The 19,525-nt window shown below is 44.1% G+C and overlaps 2 protein-coding genes across 4 annotated transcripts in view; both read right to left on the minus strand.

The window, feature by feature from the left end:
- Positions 1–730: 730 nt before the first annotated feature.
- On the minus strand, positions 731–3,902 carry LOC119032883 (G-protein coupled receptor 4-like). The gene is made up of 5 exons (XM_037122504.1): positions 3,376–3,902; positions 2,851–2,953; positions 1,380–1,616; positions 1,008–1,142; positions 731–774 (listed from the first exon to the last, which is right to left on the minus strand). Exons 1-5 carry the CDS (start codon positions 3,547–3,549, stop codon positions 731–733), a joined length of 693 nt encoding a protein of 230 aa, XP_036978399.1. The 5' UTR covers positions 3,550–3,902.
- Positions 3,903–5,418: 1,516 nt separating this feature from the next.
- Positions 5,419–19,525, minus strand: part of zgc:162331 (uncharacterized protein LOC793007 homolog) — a 35,413-nt gene continuing 21,306 nt past the window's right edge. For all 3 annotated transcript variants that reach the window (XM_037121024.1, XM_037121023.1, XM_037121025.1), the window contains 4 exons: positions 8,516–8,707; positions 7,729–7,882; positions 7,448–7,633; positions 5,419–7,345 (listed from right to left, as the gene is read on the minus strand). In XM_037121024.1, the coding sequence (XP_036976919.1) occupies positions 7,021–7,345; positions 7,448–7,633; positions 7,729–7,882; positions 8,516–8,707 (857 nt within the window). In that variant the 3' untranslated portion in view covers positions 5,419–7,020. The remainder of the gene's footprint in view (positions 7,346–7,447; positions 7,634–7,728; positions 7,883–8,515; positions 8,708–19,525) is intronic.

Below are 19,525 nucleotides of genomic sequence, written 5' to 3' on the forward strand. Positions count from 1 at the left end.
TTGCAGAAATGTTTACTGCTCACATTATATCCTGCTGACTAGTCTGAGTTTTGTACATAATTGTTGTCCTGCCTTATATTAGTTTCATTTATGCGCTGTGGATAGAAAACATTTGACTGCACGAATACATTTTTAAATTATTTATTTAGAGAGAGGTGTGTTGGCCTTAAAAAATGCAGTACAGTTGGAGGCAAGGTCATGGAAATCACTGTTAGGATTACTTGTGAAATGTTACATTATTAAATACAATTTTAAAAGTTCTCTTTAAAAGAAACAGCTTTCTGTCTATTTATATCACATGTGCTACAACTATCATATATATATATATATATACACACACTCAGCGGCAACAAAACAGAACAAATCTGTTAAAGGACAGACTGACTATGCAACATTTGATCTTTTTGATCCAAGATCCTTAATTCATTAATCAATTTCTGGGTGGAGAGCTGATTACATAATTTTATTAAACTACAACGTTTTGGCTGTTTACAGTTGGAAGACAAAAAAAAAACAAAAAAACGGTGACTACACAAAGTTGGCAAGCTTGACTGACTTCCCCCGAGTTTCCGGTTAATGGGGCAGTGGTGATCCACTGATCGTGCTGCTCACAGCGCATCACAACACTGGTTTAAAAGTGTGATTTTCATTCATTTGTTTGATGATTGTTTCCAATACAATAGCTTCAAAAAAGACACAGCAACTCACATATTCGCTGTGGCTCAATTCATCAAATTTCGTTTCTGTTCCACAGAGTCAGCACATCTGTCTTGCCTTGGAGAGATAGAACAGAGGACCTATGAGCACACCAAGCCGGGGGAACATCGAAGCTGATTCCACAACATTACAAAGGGCCCCTTCCAAGACCATATCCCAATGAATCAAGTATACAACCAGGGGAACCACTGCCACAACTGGGAGGTAAGATATCACCGCAGGCACCGCCACAACCAACACATTACCCACTGCCCGTCTCTTAAAGGATGACTGGGAGCAGGCTTGGTTACCAATGGCGGTGTGGGCAGGACTTGGCTGCCACAGTGACCAGACCACACCCCCAAGGCAGGCGAGCATGAGGAAGAAGAGGCAGGAGTCAATGATTGAGACAGGAATCATGATGAACGTGATATTGGTCACCAAACCTGTAAGAGGACATGAAAATGGAAGTCTGAAAAAATGAACGTGTGCTTTGGTTGTTCAAACAGATTTCATCTTTAAAATGAGAACCGCTTCTAATTTTGGTCATTGCTCATGCTCACTCCTCCGCATAGTCATCCGGATCGTGTGTGAATGCAGCTGAAGCGCGGGGCTTAGTTTAAGGTAGAGGGGATACGTATTTTACATTAGTTTCTACGCCGAACTCTTCACCTGACACTTACCTGTAGCCAGACAGAAGGTCAAGGTAACACACCACACCACAGTGGAAACAGCCATTCGGTACTCCCACTTCCTCAATTTCAAGTACAGCACAGGTCCAGCCACAGCCAGGTAGCGCTCGATGCACATACAGGCCAGAAGCATGGGACAGCCAATCACGTTGAACATACTGAAAACGTCTCTTGCCTTTTCCAATTGATGTGGAGTGTTGGAATCCTGCCCGGCAATGGCGGAAGAGTCTGGCGAATAGACAATTAAAGGGTTTTGCCGTCACATTTGAGGGTTTATAAAGACCTATTCAGATTAACAGTTAAAGAAAAACTCCTGCCAAAATGCAACCTAGGCTAGTGATTTTGATGCCATTGCTAATTTCATCCTAGCACTCCCATTTAAAATGAGTTTGACCCGAAAACGAAAATACGGGAAATCTTAAAAGTGCCTCTTCCGGAGTAATTATGCTTTTACACGAAGGTCTGACATTCACAAAAAAAGCCGGGGCTGCTTTTTGGCAAGAGTTTAACTTTAACATCAGACAAAGGTGGGGAATTAAATATTCACTGCGCTCCCTTAGCCAAAAGAGAAGGCCGAGATATCCACAACTCCAACCAGACTGATTGGATCTGACTGAGAGTCCGAGGACATGTGATGATAGGAACTTGTCAGTCACAAATTGCTGAGCCCTAAGGCATACCTTGCTTTTTTGCCGATTTTCAGTATCAGAATCGGAAATCCTTTAATGTCCTGCAGACGGGGGAAATCTGTTTGTCGCAGCAGCGCCATAATATTACAAAAACAGAACCATATTACAATAACAGGAACAACAGCAAAAAATAAGCAATAAAATTTAAAAAAGGGAAGAAATATTTACATGATGTAGTGCAAAATTAACAGCTGTTGTTTTTTTGTTTTTTTGTTTTTAAATGTAGATTTTAAATACAGATAATAAATATGGGTGCTAAGGAAATTGACCAGATCGCTGTCATCGCTGCTGGTGCAGGAGTCCCACCCCCTGCACCAGCAGCGATGACAGCTAAATGGGACCATTATGCACGAAATGAACATCATGCTGTTTTGAGGAAGACTTGAAACTGGTGATTATGTCTTTAGAAAATGGTTCATAGAGCTAATAAATCAAGTGAGACGAGGGGTGATTAGTCGCTCCGTGCTGGACATTAGAATGAATGTAGACCTGGAAGCTCCATGCACATATTCTACTGTCTAATGCTAATAAGACAGGTTGTCTAGTTTGCAGTTCAGAAATATAAGGACAGCCCCAGACTTGATGGTCAACAGATGACCAAAGGTGCAATACTTAAAGGCAGAGTTCATCAAATTTAACTGGAATACAGAAAAAAAATCATTTCAGTCCAGTATATTTAGCCGTTTTAAACAATGTTGGTCTGAGTTAGGGATATAGACTTGAGCGTCTTGTTTGTCACTGGAATGGTCGCCGTGATCTCTGGTGGTGTTTACCTGAAAGATTGACTTGACCCAGTTCAGTGGACTCGTAGATCAAGCTGACAGGCATTATGCAGAGGTAGACAAGATCCATCACAACCAGATTCAAACCTAAAACCTGAAAGACAGAGGTTCAGAAACAGGGTTGAGAAACAGAGGGGCTTGTTCATATATCATTCATGGCCTGATTTAACATTTTATTAACTGATTTACTGACATTATATCCATAAAAAATGGAAAACTGATTTTTCTTTTTTGCTGTTGACAGTGATTTATGGAGTCTAACATTTGACTCTCATATGTCTTATATGAAGCAAAAACTATTTTGGACTTGGCTTTGTCCGGTGTCCAAATTTCTGTTCTGAAAATGTGTGCAAACGAATGCATATTTTTATTCGATAATGTCCAATTTGCATACCTGAACATTACATTTAAGCTTATAGTGCATTTTTAATGTAAATAAGTTTAATGGTGCCTTTCGGAGAACGTCCACCTGACCTCAACTCAGCCGGATTGCCCAGTCGGGAGCGGTGCACCTACCTGTGAGGCCGACAGTGTTTTCCTTTCCCGCAGAAATAGCCAAAGCAGAGCAGCGTTAGCCGCCAGCCCTGTGACCAGGATGACAATGTCCATGACAAACCAGGTGACCGCCAATCCCTCTGAGGGGCAGTGCACGAAGACAGCCGAAAGCTCGGGGATCGACTCGGGACGCATGCTGCAGCCTCAGTGTGCAGATACAGATGCAGTCTCTCTCCTCAAAGAGTCCTGCCAGGTCAAAGAGAATGATTATTAACAACAGACTTCATGAAGACGTTGTATTACTCATGAGTACTTAAACTCTTTTTTCTCTTTTCTTTCTGTCCTGCATTGGTACTCCAAATTTAGAAGATTGTTTTTTGTTTTGAAGGTATTTTCAGACTTTCCACCACACGCTCTCGTTGCCATGAGATGTAATAATTGCAGCCATTAGAGCAACTTTCGTTTTTTTGGAAGAAACTGTTGCTGTTCAGTTCCCCCAAAATGCTGTGAGCTCTGCAGATTCTTCAAGGCGGAGGCACACACCTCATAACTTGGACAGACGGCTTGAATGAGAAAATGTACCTTTGTTGTTATTTGGGTGAACCGACCTTTTGAATCAGTCGTATTTGTGTATTTCAGAAACATAGCTGTAAGGCTTGGATACTCCACACATGCTGAACTCCGTTGCAAATCTGAGTGACTTTAGTCGCATTCCATACAAGTTGATGGACCTCAGACATCTTCACGTCTGAATAAAGAAGTAATTTTTTTTAAGGCATAAATTCCATTCACAGTCAATTGAGAATAGAAGTCATCAACATACACTGTATCCACTCAATCTAAATTTCCCTCCCCTGTCCGGCTTACCTCTTTGCACGTCTTGTTTGTTCCCTCTCCTCCTCGGTCTCCACTCTGGTCAGCTCTTGCGTACTCGCACGCCGAAAGCCTCTTCAGCCCGCGCACAGACGGAAACAAATGAGCAGGTGCGGATTTTCCACGCTTCAATGCAAAACTGTATGTTGTACGCATGTCTTTGCATTGATTTTCATGGCTTGCATTCTGTTCTACTGCCTGATTTTACTACCAGTTTCACTTTGCATGCAGATCGTGCAGATTGGCCACCTGTCATATTGATACGCTAGGCAAACAGGGGAAAACGTAGACATCTTTGGCCCAATGTTAAAACTTGTATTTCTTCTTCAACATTAAAAAGGTGCAGCAAGAATAAGAATTTTTGAAATTATCATCAGAATGCAGAGGAGTAACAGTTTTTGTGTTATGACGTCCATTTATTGTGTAGCCGTGTTTAGCGGCCTGTTGCTAGGCCGGCCTGGACTGCTACCTGCTAACTGAGCTAACCGGCTAGCTCCCGCCACAGTTAGCACCAGTTAGCGTTTAGTGTGGTAGTATGCTACCTTGTAAGTATGAATTAAAGTCCATTTGAAGTGGCCCATTCATACAAATTGCACCATTAAACAGATAAATATATGTTTATGACACTACTGAGTGCAATATTCAGATTCTGTTATTCAAGCCCTGATTTTATGATGAAAACCTTTTCTCTTTTTTGGGCTTAGAAAACACACTTTCCCATTAATTAAATATACTAAACTTTGACATTGACATTCTCTCAGCTTCGCTACATCGCAACACTGAGGCCAGGTTGTATATCTCAGTGAAACAGATGATTGAAATGCCAGACTGATGGAGCAGAATCAGAATCTGAGAATCTGGGCATGTTTCAAACGAACCCTTCCTCCTCTTGATTACACAGAGAATCGGCATGTTCATGCGTCTGCTTCTCACTTCTGATCAGTGTCACACTGAGCACGTCCGTCAGTAAAGCGTCCCACGATCTTATTATGCACTGCTACGTCAGGTGTCCAGCCGACATGCTCCCATGGAGTAGGTGTCAGCCAAGTCCAGGCAGACGAAACCGCTCCGTCTTCCTCTGGCGTCGCTGTAGCTCTTGCAGGTAAATGAGGTCATTTTCTCAGCTGTCATGACACCGTAATGAATTATGTCCCACTTCGCCCTCCTTTTCTTTCTTCCCTCATCTATTTCCTTCCGTCCCTCATCTATTTTATCCTCTTCCTCTTCCTCTGTCAGAACAGCGCACACTGAAAACACACGCTGCGAGCCGTTCGACTAAACAAAAGTCTCTTTATTCAGCTTGTATGGCAGTCTTATTATTACACAACACACATAGCTCAGTAATAAGCTGTTTAAACCCACCCCCCCCTTCAAAAAATGTAAAGTGCAGATTCGTTAGTGTTTACGCGAGTCCCTCTATTAAATATAAAGAACAGCTAGAGTGTAAACTGACTAAAAATATGAAGATTAAAAATGCATGTACATAGGACAAGGGGATGGTAAAGGTTTCACGGTTCATCATTCAGTTAAACACAATGACATTAGGAGCAGAATCCATAAGTTCAGAGAATTCAAGTGAACCAGAGTTTGTAGGTCGACACGGTTTAGAGATGCTCCGCCCTCCTGCTCAAACTTTACCTATCAGTGCGTGTCTGTGCAGTTTTCTGGCGCGTCAGGAGGACGAAACGGCGGCCTCACAGCGTGCCTGGCTTGTTTTCAGAGAACCTTGGTTACGTCACCCAAGAGAAAGTACATTTTTGGTGCATGATTAACAACTTGCTGCCCGACCCGATCTCAGGACTCAAACTCGGACTCGAATCGATTCAAGTCGTGATAATTAATTGCGCTCATTATTCCGCCCAGGTCTAAACCGCCGGCCTGTATCCTCGTCACGTGCGTTCGGCATGTTTTCCTGAATCCATCAGCGGAACCCTGAATGACTTCGCCGGAGTAGCTCACCAGTCAAGCTGCCCGACCGCGGAACAAGCTTTTGTCATAAATAATTATGTGACAGAGTGTGTTGCGGCAGCACAGACAGGGAAAAACAAACAAGACGGGGACAGAAAAAAATAAAAAATAAAAACATTACATTTAGTCGTCAAGTTTTGGTGAGAAAGAAAGGATCGGTTCAAAAGGATCTTTTCTGTCGTTAAAATCCCCACAAACAGTCGGCTGCGTTCAGGAGTTTGCAACAATGACGACATTCTAATCACAGTGTGCTACCCATTACTCCCTACAGTCAGACTATTCTCTCCATACAGTGCGGTAAAACACCAGGGACATATTAACAAAGAACTGTAAAGTGACCCACAGATTTCAGAAGTTCTTGTTAAGTCTTTAGTTTTAGAGCAAAAAAAAAATACATGTATATATATGTCTAGATTAGTCTATGTGGAGGTCAGGAGGGCTGATAGGTGTCCTTCTCTTCACGATAATCTATTAAAAAAAATCAATCACTGCTGAGAGATCTGAGCTGCCTAAACAGTCAAAGTCCTTTACGATCCGTCACTATTCCTTCATCAGCGGCACACTTCATAGTTGGGCTTCCTGTGTTCCCTTGTTGACCGGCTGCTTGAAGTTTTCTTGTACTTTCTGATGACCGAAAGAAATCAAGACTTCCTCCGGAGACCTCCTCCTGCAGAGTGCAGCAGCAGCAGCAGTCCAAGTAAGACTTTAGGAAAAATTCCAGTGTTCAGTTCCAAAATCCAGGAGAAGATCACCAAGCATGCAGCGAAAGGGGGAGCTTCTACACCGGCTGCTCTCTCTTTACTGCCTAGGGAGTGGAAGACGTAGCTACTGCCATGGCCGCTGCGGTGTCGGATTAGGGTTGGGGTAGATAGGCGCCGGCGTCGGATGGGGGTAGGCGGGCACGGCCGTGCTGGGGTTGGGCGGGTAGGTCGGGGTGGGATACTGCGGCATCATGTGGGGCTGGCCGTGGGCGGGCGAGGAGGCGGCGGAGGCGGAGGAGGGGAGGTGGAGGTAGAGGGGGGCGGACGGAGCGGACGGGGCGGAGGGCGCCGTTGGGGTGGGGACCCTCTGCAGGACCACGTGGGGGTAGAGCTGCGACTCGGAGCGGTACAGTCCCGGCATGGAGGCCTTCAGCAAACTCTCCTGACTCCTGTGTGAGGGACAGAGAGAGAGAGAGAGAGAGATAGCGCTTTTCTAAACGATTCTGATTTGGTGTTCGCGTGTTTGGCTCTCTGCGACGATGCCACTTTACCTCTGGTAACCCCTGTTCTCGTATCCGCTGAGTCCTCCGGTCAGGTAGAGGGGGCTGTCGGGAGCCAGGCGGGGGTTCATCCTCTGAGAGAGATGGAAGATCTTTGGGGGAGGGAACGCCTCCCACTCCCCCTCTTCTCTCTCCAGCCAACACTCGCTGCGACGGTTCGAGCGCTTCTCCCTGCGCCTGAGATGGGGAGATCCTCATCAGCTCAGGGGTTTTGCAACGTTTGACAACGGGAAGTTGAGGGTTACTTATGACCGCCCTTTCTCCAGCCCTACCTGCTCCGTCCCTCCTTCTTGGCTCGGTCCCGACTGGATCGCTCCTGCAGGCAGCAGATGAGGAAGGACAGGGACATGGCGAGGATGACGATGCCACTGACGACTGAAGCCAACACGGCCACTCTGAGACCACGGTCCTCTGGTCTGGGGATGGCTGTGGGATGGGGGGAAAAAATATAGATTTAAGTTTATCGACAGAAATCAGCAGCGGCCTGCAAGATGCTGCCACCTACCAGCTGAGGAATTAGACTAGATTTCAATATCACGTCTCTACTTTAGCTCTCTGGTTGCCCTCGGCGCAGGTTCTGGCCAGACAGTAAATCAATCACACAAATGCATCCAGTGGACAAACACATCAGATGTTCCCAACATCCTAAAAAGCAACCGCTTGTGCACTTTTCCAGCATGTCTCCAACGTATTCTCCCGGACTGATGGATATATCGTCCCTGTGCAGTCCGTCTGACCTTTTCTCTGCTTTCTGAGTGCAACACAGATCTGTCCCATTTCCTCTTCCCCCCCAGTCAGCGGGAGGTTGATTTCACACGTCTGAATTTTCGAGAGGAAAAGTCAGACGTGTTCCCCGAGCATGACGAGGTGCTGCGCCAGTGCACCGGCGGTGTTTTACACGCGAGCTGCAACCGGATTTCACGCGCAGCCGGATGTGAGAAACGAAAGCGAGTCCGGCCGAGAACTCAGAAAGCTCGCTTAAGACGAGTGCTCATTTGGAAACATCAGTGGGGCTGAAAAAAATCGACTTGATACTCCAAATCAAACCCCGGCGCTTACCTTCGCAGACGGGCAGGTAGTTGCTCCACTGCGGCTTGCCGTTCCTGACATTGCAGTAGATCTTGTCGCTGCCGACCAGCTGGTATCCCTCCCTGCACCAGAAGGCCAACACGCTGCCGATCGACACGCCTGTGCCGGTCTCCACGTAGAAGGAGCCCCGACGTGGCGGCAGGACGGGGATACAGGACAGGCCTGAGGGAGAGAGGAGACGATGCAGGTCACTTCATTGATTGGCCAAACACCGTGTGACTGAGAGAGAGAGGCACAAATAAGAAAGAGGAGCTGCTTTGATTCTTGCCAGATCAATATGCTATATCGCTTTCTCGCCAGGAGTCAGATGAGAAGATGTAGATATTAAGCTGGAGCCAGGATTCAGTTAGCTTAGCTTAGCACAAAGACTGGAAGCAAGGGGGAACCAGACAGGTTCTTGTGACTAATATTACATTTCTCAAAGTCTGAACAGCGACGTTTAAACTGTTTAAAGGATTTTGAAAAGATTCAACATTAGTGACAAGTAAGGTGCGAGGTTCTTGTACGTAGATTTTACTGGCAGCAGACAGAGTGTTTCCGACTGATACGATAACCGACTCCTGACTGCAGCTATGCATCAACCACACGGACACAAGAGGGGGTATCAATCTTCTCATCTGACTCTCAGCAAGAACAGGATGTTCTCAGTGTAACTCCCTGTTCTGTGACTTTCACATGTGAGGACTCCTGAACTGATAAAAGTCCTTTAAACGTAAAGCACAGAGAGGAACAATTGGCAGCAGCTACTGGCTGGAGAGCGGGAAGCTTCCCCTACACCTTTTAGAGGACTACGATATGATTCGTCCCCAGTTGCTTTCCAACCTGAAAGTCTCAAAAGACACACCACTGCAAACAATCCGCGAATGCAACGTGTTGCATTTAAGAAAAGCAATTTCACAACTCTCCATCATGATACAAACCCATTATAGGTGTCAGAAGTCTCAATTTACTGCTCAGTGTCTGTTATATAGGGAGTCTTCGTGTTACACTCAGCTAAGCTAACAGGTCGCTGGCTTTATATTTACTGTACAGACACGATTGTGAGATTGATCATCTCATTGAAATCACAGCAAAAAAAATTTAAAAATTACCACAATTTGTTTCTGTAAAACACTTTTACCTTTCCGGGCTTTTTGAGTGGACACAACATTAGAGGAGGTATGTGAGTTTTGTCCCTCTAGAAATAGTATAAATCACTTTCATTTGTCAAAAACTGAAATTCGTCTTGCTTGTGTGGATTGTTGACCCTTGGTGGATTTTTAGCGTTTTGTTTTTTTGAAACAGGCCTCTGTTTGAGTCAGACGCGGATAACGTTCAGTGTTATCAGGCTCAATAAATGACTATATGATTGCAAATCTTTTAACCTTGTTGAAGATTAAATCTCTAACAACTCTGTCCTAATCACTCTTTCTACCTGCCCTTTTTCATGCCCGCTTCTACACCTCTTTCCAACACTGTCCTCTAGCTGTTCTCCCTTTCTTCTCTCTTTTCTCTCCCTCTTTCTTGTCAAGCAGAGACGCAGCTCGGTCCAGAACGTCTGTTATTTACACCGAGAGCTGAGATTAGCGGGTTGCATCGGACAGATAGACGCGAGAGAGAAGGGCTATTTTTATCCTCCTCATGCCACAAATACGCAAATACCTCAGAGAGGTCTCGTGATACAGCGGCTATTGTTAGACTGCGCTGCTGGGGATTTTTGATGCTCTCAGGAAATCTCATGTAAATCTACGGCGTCGCCAGCGGCACAAAACATCCCACAAAAGATCCTCCTCAAAAGGAAAACAAGGCATGGTTTATCCTTGCACCACGGCACATGACGACCGTATGATCTGCAGCCGTTACACAGGGTTACTGATCAGCGATGACTCAGCAATCGCTCGGCCAGATGCTGGAGTTTCTGGCCTTAAAAGTCCACTTCTCTGATTCGTACTTTGTTAAGGCCATTATGTTGGACATCTGTATGGATATTGTATCAGTATGCTGAATTGCAAAACACTGTCATGTTTGTGCTGGCTGTAACGACTGCAGGTAGCTAGCTGATAGACTTCTACAGAGGCCTCATGTGGCTTCATTGCAGAAGGAAGTGCAATGCATGTATGTGTTCTTATGTAAGGCATGAGCCATTTAGCGGGATGGCCTTTCCACTCAAGTCACAGCTAACGACTGAAGCAAAACAGCAGAGCCAGGGGCCGCAAATCCAAGACAATGAGCTTAAAGACACCACAACATACTTATGATGGATTCTCAGAGAAAGACACTTTTAACAGCATACATAGGATTTTATTTCCAATTGTTAATGTAAAAATAATAATCACTGCAGCTTTTAAGGAGCTTTCGCTCTGAAAAGAAATTAACTGAGACTGAAAATTAAAGCATGGTGTTGGCTGTGCTAATAGGATGCTTTAATGAGTAGTGGCTTGATGGGCATGTGATGCTGCAGTTTACTTTGCTGTGTCAGTATTAGTGTAATCTGTGTGTGTGTGTGTGTGTGTCTACACAGAGAGCGAGGGAGATGTCATCCCACTGTAAGACCCTGCGAACATGCAAGCTGCTCTCTGCTGATTAGGAGCGACAGATGGGAGGATTTCTGCAGTGGTACACACACAGAGAGGGAGAGGATCCCGTGATCCTGTGCAAAGATGACAGCATCCCCTCACACACACACACACACACACAGTTGCAAATCAAGGCACACACAGCAGACACGTGCGTAATGGCTACAGTACAGGGAAACAAGGACACACTGACTTTTAAAAGGGGAAACTAAAAGCCATTCTGTTTTTTTCCCTTCAGAGACCTTGTGCTGGTGCCATCACTCTGCATGTGTGTGTGTGTGTATCTGGTGGCCACCACCTTAGACAAAAGCACACGAAAGTGTCATATTGATGCATATTATTATATTCAAAAGGTCTTTCTCAAAGCACAAGCTAACAGGGAAATATATAGTTAGATTTATAAAAACATAAATTGTTTTCGTCCTGGTCTGTGCCATGGCCCGGCATGCACATACAGCACCTGTGATATACTACAATAATAAGACATATAGAAAAGAGAATGATTGATCTCATTCATTAGGTTCATTAGCCTCATTCCTAAATATAATTTCTTTGCCTATGACTCCCAAAATTGTTGTGTGTTGTGTTGCAGTGTAGCTAGTTAGCATGCTAACTGTGGTTTAAACACCAACACTCCCCATGGATCATCCAATTCAAATCTAGATACAGTTTTGGAGGTGGAGCCCTATTCATTCATATGAAAGCTGCTCAGTGGCACAAAAGGCCAAAAAAGCTCAACTCCCCAGTTATAAACTTTATATTTTTTGGCAATATAAGCTTATGGGAAATAGTGTTTTTGGACCCCAGTTCATCACGTAATGTTGTATTTACACAGTTTGGCCACTGCAAAAGTTGGATTGAAGGCCCTGTGCTCTTCCTGGGGCTTACTCTTAATACTAGATCACCTGACTTCCTCTTTTGCTCCAGTCATAATCACTATGGCCACTAGAAGTTGGCACCAATGTGAACATTGGTCGTATAAACCCCCTTACACAAACAACCAGTGCTGTTGCTTTTTCTGGTGGGGTCAGGCTGGCTATAAAATATACTGTTCCTGATAAAACACATCATGTTTAATGCAGATTGGACATATACATATAAATCTATCTCTTTGACAATGCCAAGCTAATTTCTTTGTGTTCACTGCTACACAAATGGTGCCGTATGTCAGTGTTACAATCCTGTCATCTGTGTTCGAGAGACGCAGATCTCCTGCTAAAAGAACACCAAGGAGTGATCTGCATTTGAATGAATGTGTGAATGATACTGTTTAATTAAAATTAGTTTGTTTTCAATAATTATCTGATATTTATCTGGTGAGTTCATCAGACCTCATTTCATTAACAGGAGCTGTCCCAAAACAAAGACTGACGCACAGCGCAGCAAGTTATCTATTTCCTGCCCACATAGGGCCATGGATCATTATTTGGTATGGTAAATTAACTTTCAATATAATATCTATTGGGACTACGTTGGGCTTTGCTGTGCAGCTTGTTTTAACTACAGTAAAATTAGTGAACAGTAACCCCAATAGAGAGTTTGCTGACAATTTTCCAGTTGTGTTTTTAGCAGTCTGTTCAAGTCCACCTTAAATTAGTTATCCCTTCATGTATTCCAATTCTTTTACATTCTTATGTAAGTGCAATATATAAAACATTATAACATTAAAATACTCAACAGAATATAAAGAAATAACAGTTGTATTTTGTTGCCAAGAGATATAGTCTTAAAGTAAAGTAAGCACTTGTCCTGGTCCAAAGCTCCTGCACTAGCAGTGTAAACACTCACCCAATATGGACAACTAGCTGCACGGCTAACCGAGCTAATGGGCTAACTGTAGCTACAGTAAGTGGTTACTCTGTCGCCTATCTCTTTTGAATTTGACTGTGGTCAATTGTTACGAATTGAACCTTTAATAGTTAATTATCAAAAGAAAGCATCAGGAATGATCCTTTTGGCCAAAAGCTGGAGGGGCGTGTCACATGTTCACTGGAACTTTTTGCAAAGCTGCATGCTGTAGAACCAAAACAACAAGCTAAAAGATGCTAAAAAAGCCCAGTAAAGCTGCATGATAATTCAGCCTGTTAGCTCACTAACAATGCCTTGTGAGACACCATTAGCTCATGAGCTAATGTATGTAATATGTACGCCGCTGGTCTGGAAACTCATACACAGTCACAGGACTTAAGTCTCGAATGCACTTCCATAAGCCGCCTCACACACCCACACACACACTCGCCTGCCCAAGAGAACGCCTTTACCTCGATAAAGGCAAATAAAATATTCAACGCATTACGTGACACTCTGTTTTAAGAATCTAGCTGAGGTGTTTTTTCGCTGGCTGTTGCCACGCCTCGGCACGAAAACTCCTCAACCATTCCTACAAACTCCCAAGACACTGAAATAACACCTACCTCCCTCTGAGTTGACGTGCTATAGTAAACAGAGAGGAACACAACGCCAGTGTGGAGTGGACAAACAGAGCAGCCCGAGCGGAGCCCGGCACCAACGAAGGGAGTTAATGCCCGAAAAGAAAATGTGTGTAGGCTCAGGCTGAAATCTGTACTGAAGTCCAGGTAGTGTGTGTTTCCAACACAGAGGGGGCACTGCATTAGTTCTGTGTGTGTGTGTGTATGTGTGTGTTGACTCTGCGCTCTGTTTGCTCCCTCGTGTTGGTTCGCCCCCCCATTCAGAAAGCCTCTCTGTCATCGTGGAAACTGTGGGTCGCCAATCAAAGTGTTCAGCTTCCGGTGGGGTGCTAATTTACTTCTGGACCCCCCCCTCCCCTCCCCAAAACCTGGCAACCCGACGCCACCAGCCAAACATCCACTTCGCTGTATTCTTCTCCTGTCTCCATCGGGGAAGCACTCGGAATAGTTTGTGATTAAATAAAGATTAGGCTCTCGGCATTAAAGATTCAAACACACACACACACACACACACACACCTTCACATGCACAGAATGAGTGAACAGAACAAACATACACTCAAGGGCATGCACCAAGGGCATGCACACATGCATTAAGACAGCGCAGTGACATAAAGCTTGCATGCCATTTCCACCCTTGGTTTTTGTTGAAGTATACTTGCAGGGACCTTTACTAACTCTATTTACATTCCTGCCTCATGAACCCCAAACTGAAGAAGTCACCCCATAAACTGGTCATTTCTTCATAAAGCCTCAATCTTATCAAACAATTATAAGAAATGTGTTGTAAGAAAGTATTCCTGTAGTGTACGTCGTGGGCCAAGATGGTTTGAACTGGACCCTGGGCTGTATTTTGCCCATGTGCGATATAGATTATATTTGAATTTTAATATTCAAAGCAGTTTAGATAATATTTTTTGGTCACTTGTTGGCAGTTGGACAAGCCGTGAATACAACATTGTCACGTCATCGCATATTAGCACACAGTTGGTGTAGCGAACACGTTCATCCGGCAGACATAAAGCAACAGTAACATTCACTTAGAGTTTCTATAATTGATGGCGGAACTGTCTGTATCTGACAAAAATGTAAATCAAATATCCCTCTCCTTTTAGCTCTGTTTGGGGCTCCACCAACTCCTAAGGGAAGCTAGTTAGCTGCGATGAGGCTCAACCAAAACGGTAGACTTTTGCTTCCTAAGAACTAAACATAGAACGGAAAGGCATCCAAATACTGCATGGGTCTAATGGGAACTGCTGAGTCAGGTGGTAACTTTATTTGGGTTCACAACTGCGACAAACACTTTTCCCTTAAAACACAATCAGATGATGATAAGTGAAGCTTTAACGCTCACATCCCGAGATTTGAGGTGTTGAAGAAGCCATCGTCATTGCGTTGAGCACTCTTCCTCCTGGATAAAAATGGTTTAAAGAAAAAAAATAATAAAAAATTTAATCTGAGTCAGACTTCACCAAACGCCAAAAGTCTGAGTTGACGCTAAGGAAAGATGGCGCTCGAGTCTGACGGCTGACTGACTTCATCTAGTTCGACCTCGTGTTCCTGTCGGATTCCTCTCCTCCTTGAGTGTTTTTTGGTCCCCTCGCTCCAGCTGCCCCGGCTTTACGTGATCTGCCTCAACACAACATCAGGCCTCTCCGTCCTCTCCATCAGTGTATCTATTTCTGTGGCACCTCGCTGATGCGTGGTATCACAACAGATTACCTAATCCCCTCGGCTCTTGCTCTGCTTGCGAAGTGTGTGTGTGTGTGTTTTTTTTCCCCTACGAACACATAAAGACATGCGTGTTTGCCTCATCCTTGCTTTAGCGTTCGTGTACAGTGAGTCCCAACTGCTAGAGGGAAGTAAAGCATATCAGTGTGGGCACATTTTTTTTTTTTTTTTTGGCTTAACACTTTATGATGATTGAAGAAACCAGAGGCAGAAGCTGAACGGTAGGCAGGTCCCTTAACTGGCAGCTTTGGCAGGATCAGATGGAGGATAATCTGTCCAGTTAAACAGAGCAGGGACAGTCAGGGCTGATTTTGAGCTACTGACATCACCAATTACCTGTTAAACCTTACCGACATACAAGGAGGCAGCAACAATGGTCTTAAGACCTTCAGCCTTCAACAAGCTTGGCTGAGCGTCCAATGGAGGCTGTCAGTACAAAGGTTTCACTGCATCTTCAGCCACAGTGGGTGTCACTTCTGGAAATGTAAGGAATAAAACTAGAAGTATTTAAAGAAGTGTTGTCATTTCCAACAACCCTGCTCTAGAGTGCTGTAGTGACGAGCCCTGAAACTCAGAAACCAGTCAGCATTTTTGCACTTCTGGTTCCCTCGTCTAAAAGTCATGTTTTTTTTTCTTTCAGTTGGCTTTTGGTTAAATTCCTGAAACACGTTGATACCAAAGGCCTAAAGCGAAACTCTCGCCAAAATGCAACCTAGGTTTTTTTTGTGAATGTACCCGAGTCAAACCTTTGTGTAAAAGCACAATTACGATGAAAGAGGCACTTTTAAGATTTGCCATGTTTTCATTTTCGGGTCAAACTCCTTTTCAATGGGAGTGCTGCGGGCAAATTAGCGATAGCATCAGAATCGCTATTTTTAAAACACCAAGAAGGCGCGGCACAACATGAAACTTTGCTCGTAGTTTCACCAGGTTCTCTACACATGAACACGAGCATTGAGAACATTGTGTACACAGAGTTTACCAAAAAGTACCAAGAAGTATCAATCTCAGAGTGCAATGTAACACAGAGGAGAGTTAGAATCTGTTCTTTTGACTACTATAAACCGATACTTAAACATTTGTGCAAGTACAATTATTCCGTTTTCTTGCCGAGACTTGTATGAGAAGATCAATAGCACATGCATAATGGTACGCAAAATACTAGCATTTGTGATGTTCAGTAATTATTTGTTTAATCCAAACTAAAGGCCGAAGTTTTAATAAATTGGGTTACTTCCCAGTGTTTCGACTGGCACACAAGCTAACTCCCTTTAAATATGACAAGTTGCTAATGTTACACTTTTGGCACATTTCTAAAAGGAGAGGGTGCTGATGTGCAGATTTTGTTGCATTCTGCCAGCTCCAGGCTAGCACTTTCTCACTTTCCTGTTTTTGTGCTTGGCTAAGCTAACGGGCCGCTCACTCCGGCCACACATCTACTGTAGATGTTGAAGCGTGACGGGAGAGGTTAGAGACGGACCGGAGACTGTTCTTTTCCCAAACTGTCAAACTACAGAGCTCGCGGTTTGATGTGGCACGCCATGCCAAAACGCAGTCCAGATGAGATTTTCGGAGGAGTCTTCCCTTTTCGTTCCTCGTGCCCTTTAGTTGTTGCCATCCAGCTTCAGCCGTCAGGACGGGGAGACGGCTCATTTTCAGACTCTCCCCCGGCGACTTTGTTCAGCAAGCGGTGCTGGTTTTAAGCCGTGGGAAGGTAATAATGAAGTTGAGCCGCTGCCAGCAGCCATATTGGATTGACAGGCAGAAGACAGAAGGAACTCTTTGTCTGAGGCTCGCCAAGCCCCGAGGGCTCAGGAGTGACGATAGTGTGTGTCGACGACAGAAATACCCCTGGCACAGAGTGTACTTATGTGTGTGTGCCCTCGAGTACGGGGTCTCCGCAGATATTCTTCGCGCGGGTCATGCATGTTTGATATGCAGAGATGTTGAAGTTCAGATCGTTGCCAGAGTGCTCCTCCGTCTCGCTGCTGTCCAAAAAAGAAATCTTGGAGAAAAAAAATGATCATAAGCTACAAAATAATCATGATTTGTTTCTTTTGTGTACAGGATGAACATGCAGTGCCGATGTGAGACACTTGAGCGAAGGTAGATTTCTCTCAGAGCTCCCGACGCACTCCTAAAAAAAGAAAAAATCAAGCAGACATACGTAATTGGCTTCAAAATACACTGGCATCGACCTATTACCAGTAAGTGTGCATCTGTATTCTGAGGAGTTTGTGTGTCATTAACAGGATTTCTTGTACCCGAAATAGCCGGGAAAAGACAAAGGTAATTGGCTTTGCCTGCGAGCTAATCAGATTAAAGGGCATTGTAACATTTCAAGTTTACGTTGCAGGCTTTTGGCTGACGATGGCATCGAAAGAGACTAAGAATGAAGAATAAGCAGCTTGCTGTCGCCGATGTTGCTGTATCCGAAATTGAACGCCGGCGCTTTTTCGTTTTTGCTCAGGAAGCCGGATTCTTCTCAGGATATTTATCCACTCGGAGCTTCAAGCGCTTGGTCGTGGTCCCTGACTACTTAATTGCTTCACCATTGCTTTACACTCCAGTGCTTCTTTTTTTTTTTTTTTTTTTTGTAGGAATGTAACAGAAGAGAGGGCTTCATTCCTTCAGGGACTGTCTCAAAAAAAAAAACTGCATTGAGTCAAGACAAAATCTAATTTTGGGAATAAAAACAAAAAAATAGTACCGCACACAATTAGGATTCACAGTAAACTCCATCTTGGCAAGATTAAGAGGCAGACTACCTGCTAGGTAACTGATATAGGCTTCATTCGGGGATTTACACTAACATTAACCCTCACACACTCTTAGGTTAATAGGTTGTGTTACCGTGTTAGTTTTCAGGCATAGGGCTTTTCTGAGGCTGAAATTCCTGCTGCGGGCACCAGCAGGAGGTCAGCCTGGACTCTAAACTGCACTGCTGTGGCTGCTCACCCTCAGCACCAGGACAGGTAGTCTGACTTTGACTTAAGGTGAGGAGAGTATTGCGAAATGTAGCAGACAAGTACACATTTTATGAAGAAAGTGATGCTTACTGATTTGTATTTATTGTTCTCGAGTGTTTTATGCCTTCCCATTGATTTTACTGATCTCTTTAATTCAGGGTTGTTCATTTGTCTGTGTTGTTCATTACACATAATCGATTACTGGGTTAGTTTGTTGCATCCCTTGTCTGCCTTTTTTTTTCCTTTCGTTCAGTGTTCTGTAATGTTTTTGTGCTTGTAAAAGATCTCGAAAGATAAAAGGGCCAAAGTCCGCACCAACAGAAGCTCCTCTCTCCCACAGAAAACGCCGCTCCTGAAACGCCTCGTCGGTAGTCCCGCCTTTGATTCAGTGACCTCACACTACGTCCCTGTGTCTCACATTTGCGTAATTTACGACTGGCAGCTAGTTTGATACGTAAAAACTGATTGAGCAGCGCTGCTCTGTTGTTGTTAGCGCTGCTGATTCAGGCTTGTGTGAGCTGACCAATCAGAGGAGACTGGGTGTTTAGGAGGGGGGGAACTTTAAAGAGACAGGAGCTAAAACAGAGCGTTTTAGACAAAGGGGGGGATACAGTGCTGCAGCACTGGGATGTCAATGTTAGCCTGGTAGCTTGGTCTACGAATTCCTACTTTTTGTTTAGCATGGTCATTTTAAGCATGTTAGCATGCTGGTGTTAGCAATTAGCTCATAGCAACTCTGTGTTGAACTGCAGCCTCACTGACCTTTTTTTTTTCAAATGGATTTTTATCTAAATGCAGTTAATTTTGTAATAAATAAATGTATTGCTTTTGTGTGTACTATGTATACTGTACATCTTCCCAGCGTATGTTGTGTATTTTACGGTTTATGCATTAAATTATGCGTGTTGCAGTAAATCCAGCATGAAAGCTGTTGAATACTGCGAGATGTGACAAAACTAGATGGATTCTTATCGATCTGAGATGGAAAGGGGTTTGTAAGACAGCTGTAAAATGAGAAACAAAGATGAAAAAAAAAAAGCTGGATTTAGATGGACATAAAAAAAACGGCTTTTGGATTTTCAGAAGAAGATATTAAAACGCGGGTTACGAGAGTGTAAAAACCAGGGAGGGGCACCCGAGGACGCGTTAATCAATTGCAGAACTCAGTCGATTTACTTACACGAACGGCCGGCAGCGAGGATTCCTGGATGAGCTGTATAATGAGTCACGGCCCGTATTGATGGAGTCTGAAAGCTGTGGTTTGATCCAGTGCCTTGGGCTAAACCTTCGCATGTCG

Source organism: Acanthopagrus latus, chromosome 14 (genome assembly GCF_904848185.1).
Source record: "Acanthopagrus latus isolate v.2019 chromosome 14, fAcaLat1.1, whole genome shotgun sequence".
Taxonomy (NCBI): domain Eukaryota; kingdom Metazoa; phylum Chordata; class Actinopteri; order Spariformes; family Sparidae; genus Acanthopagrus; species Acanthopagrus latus.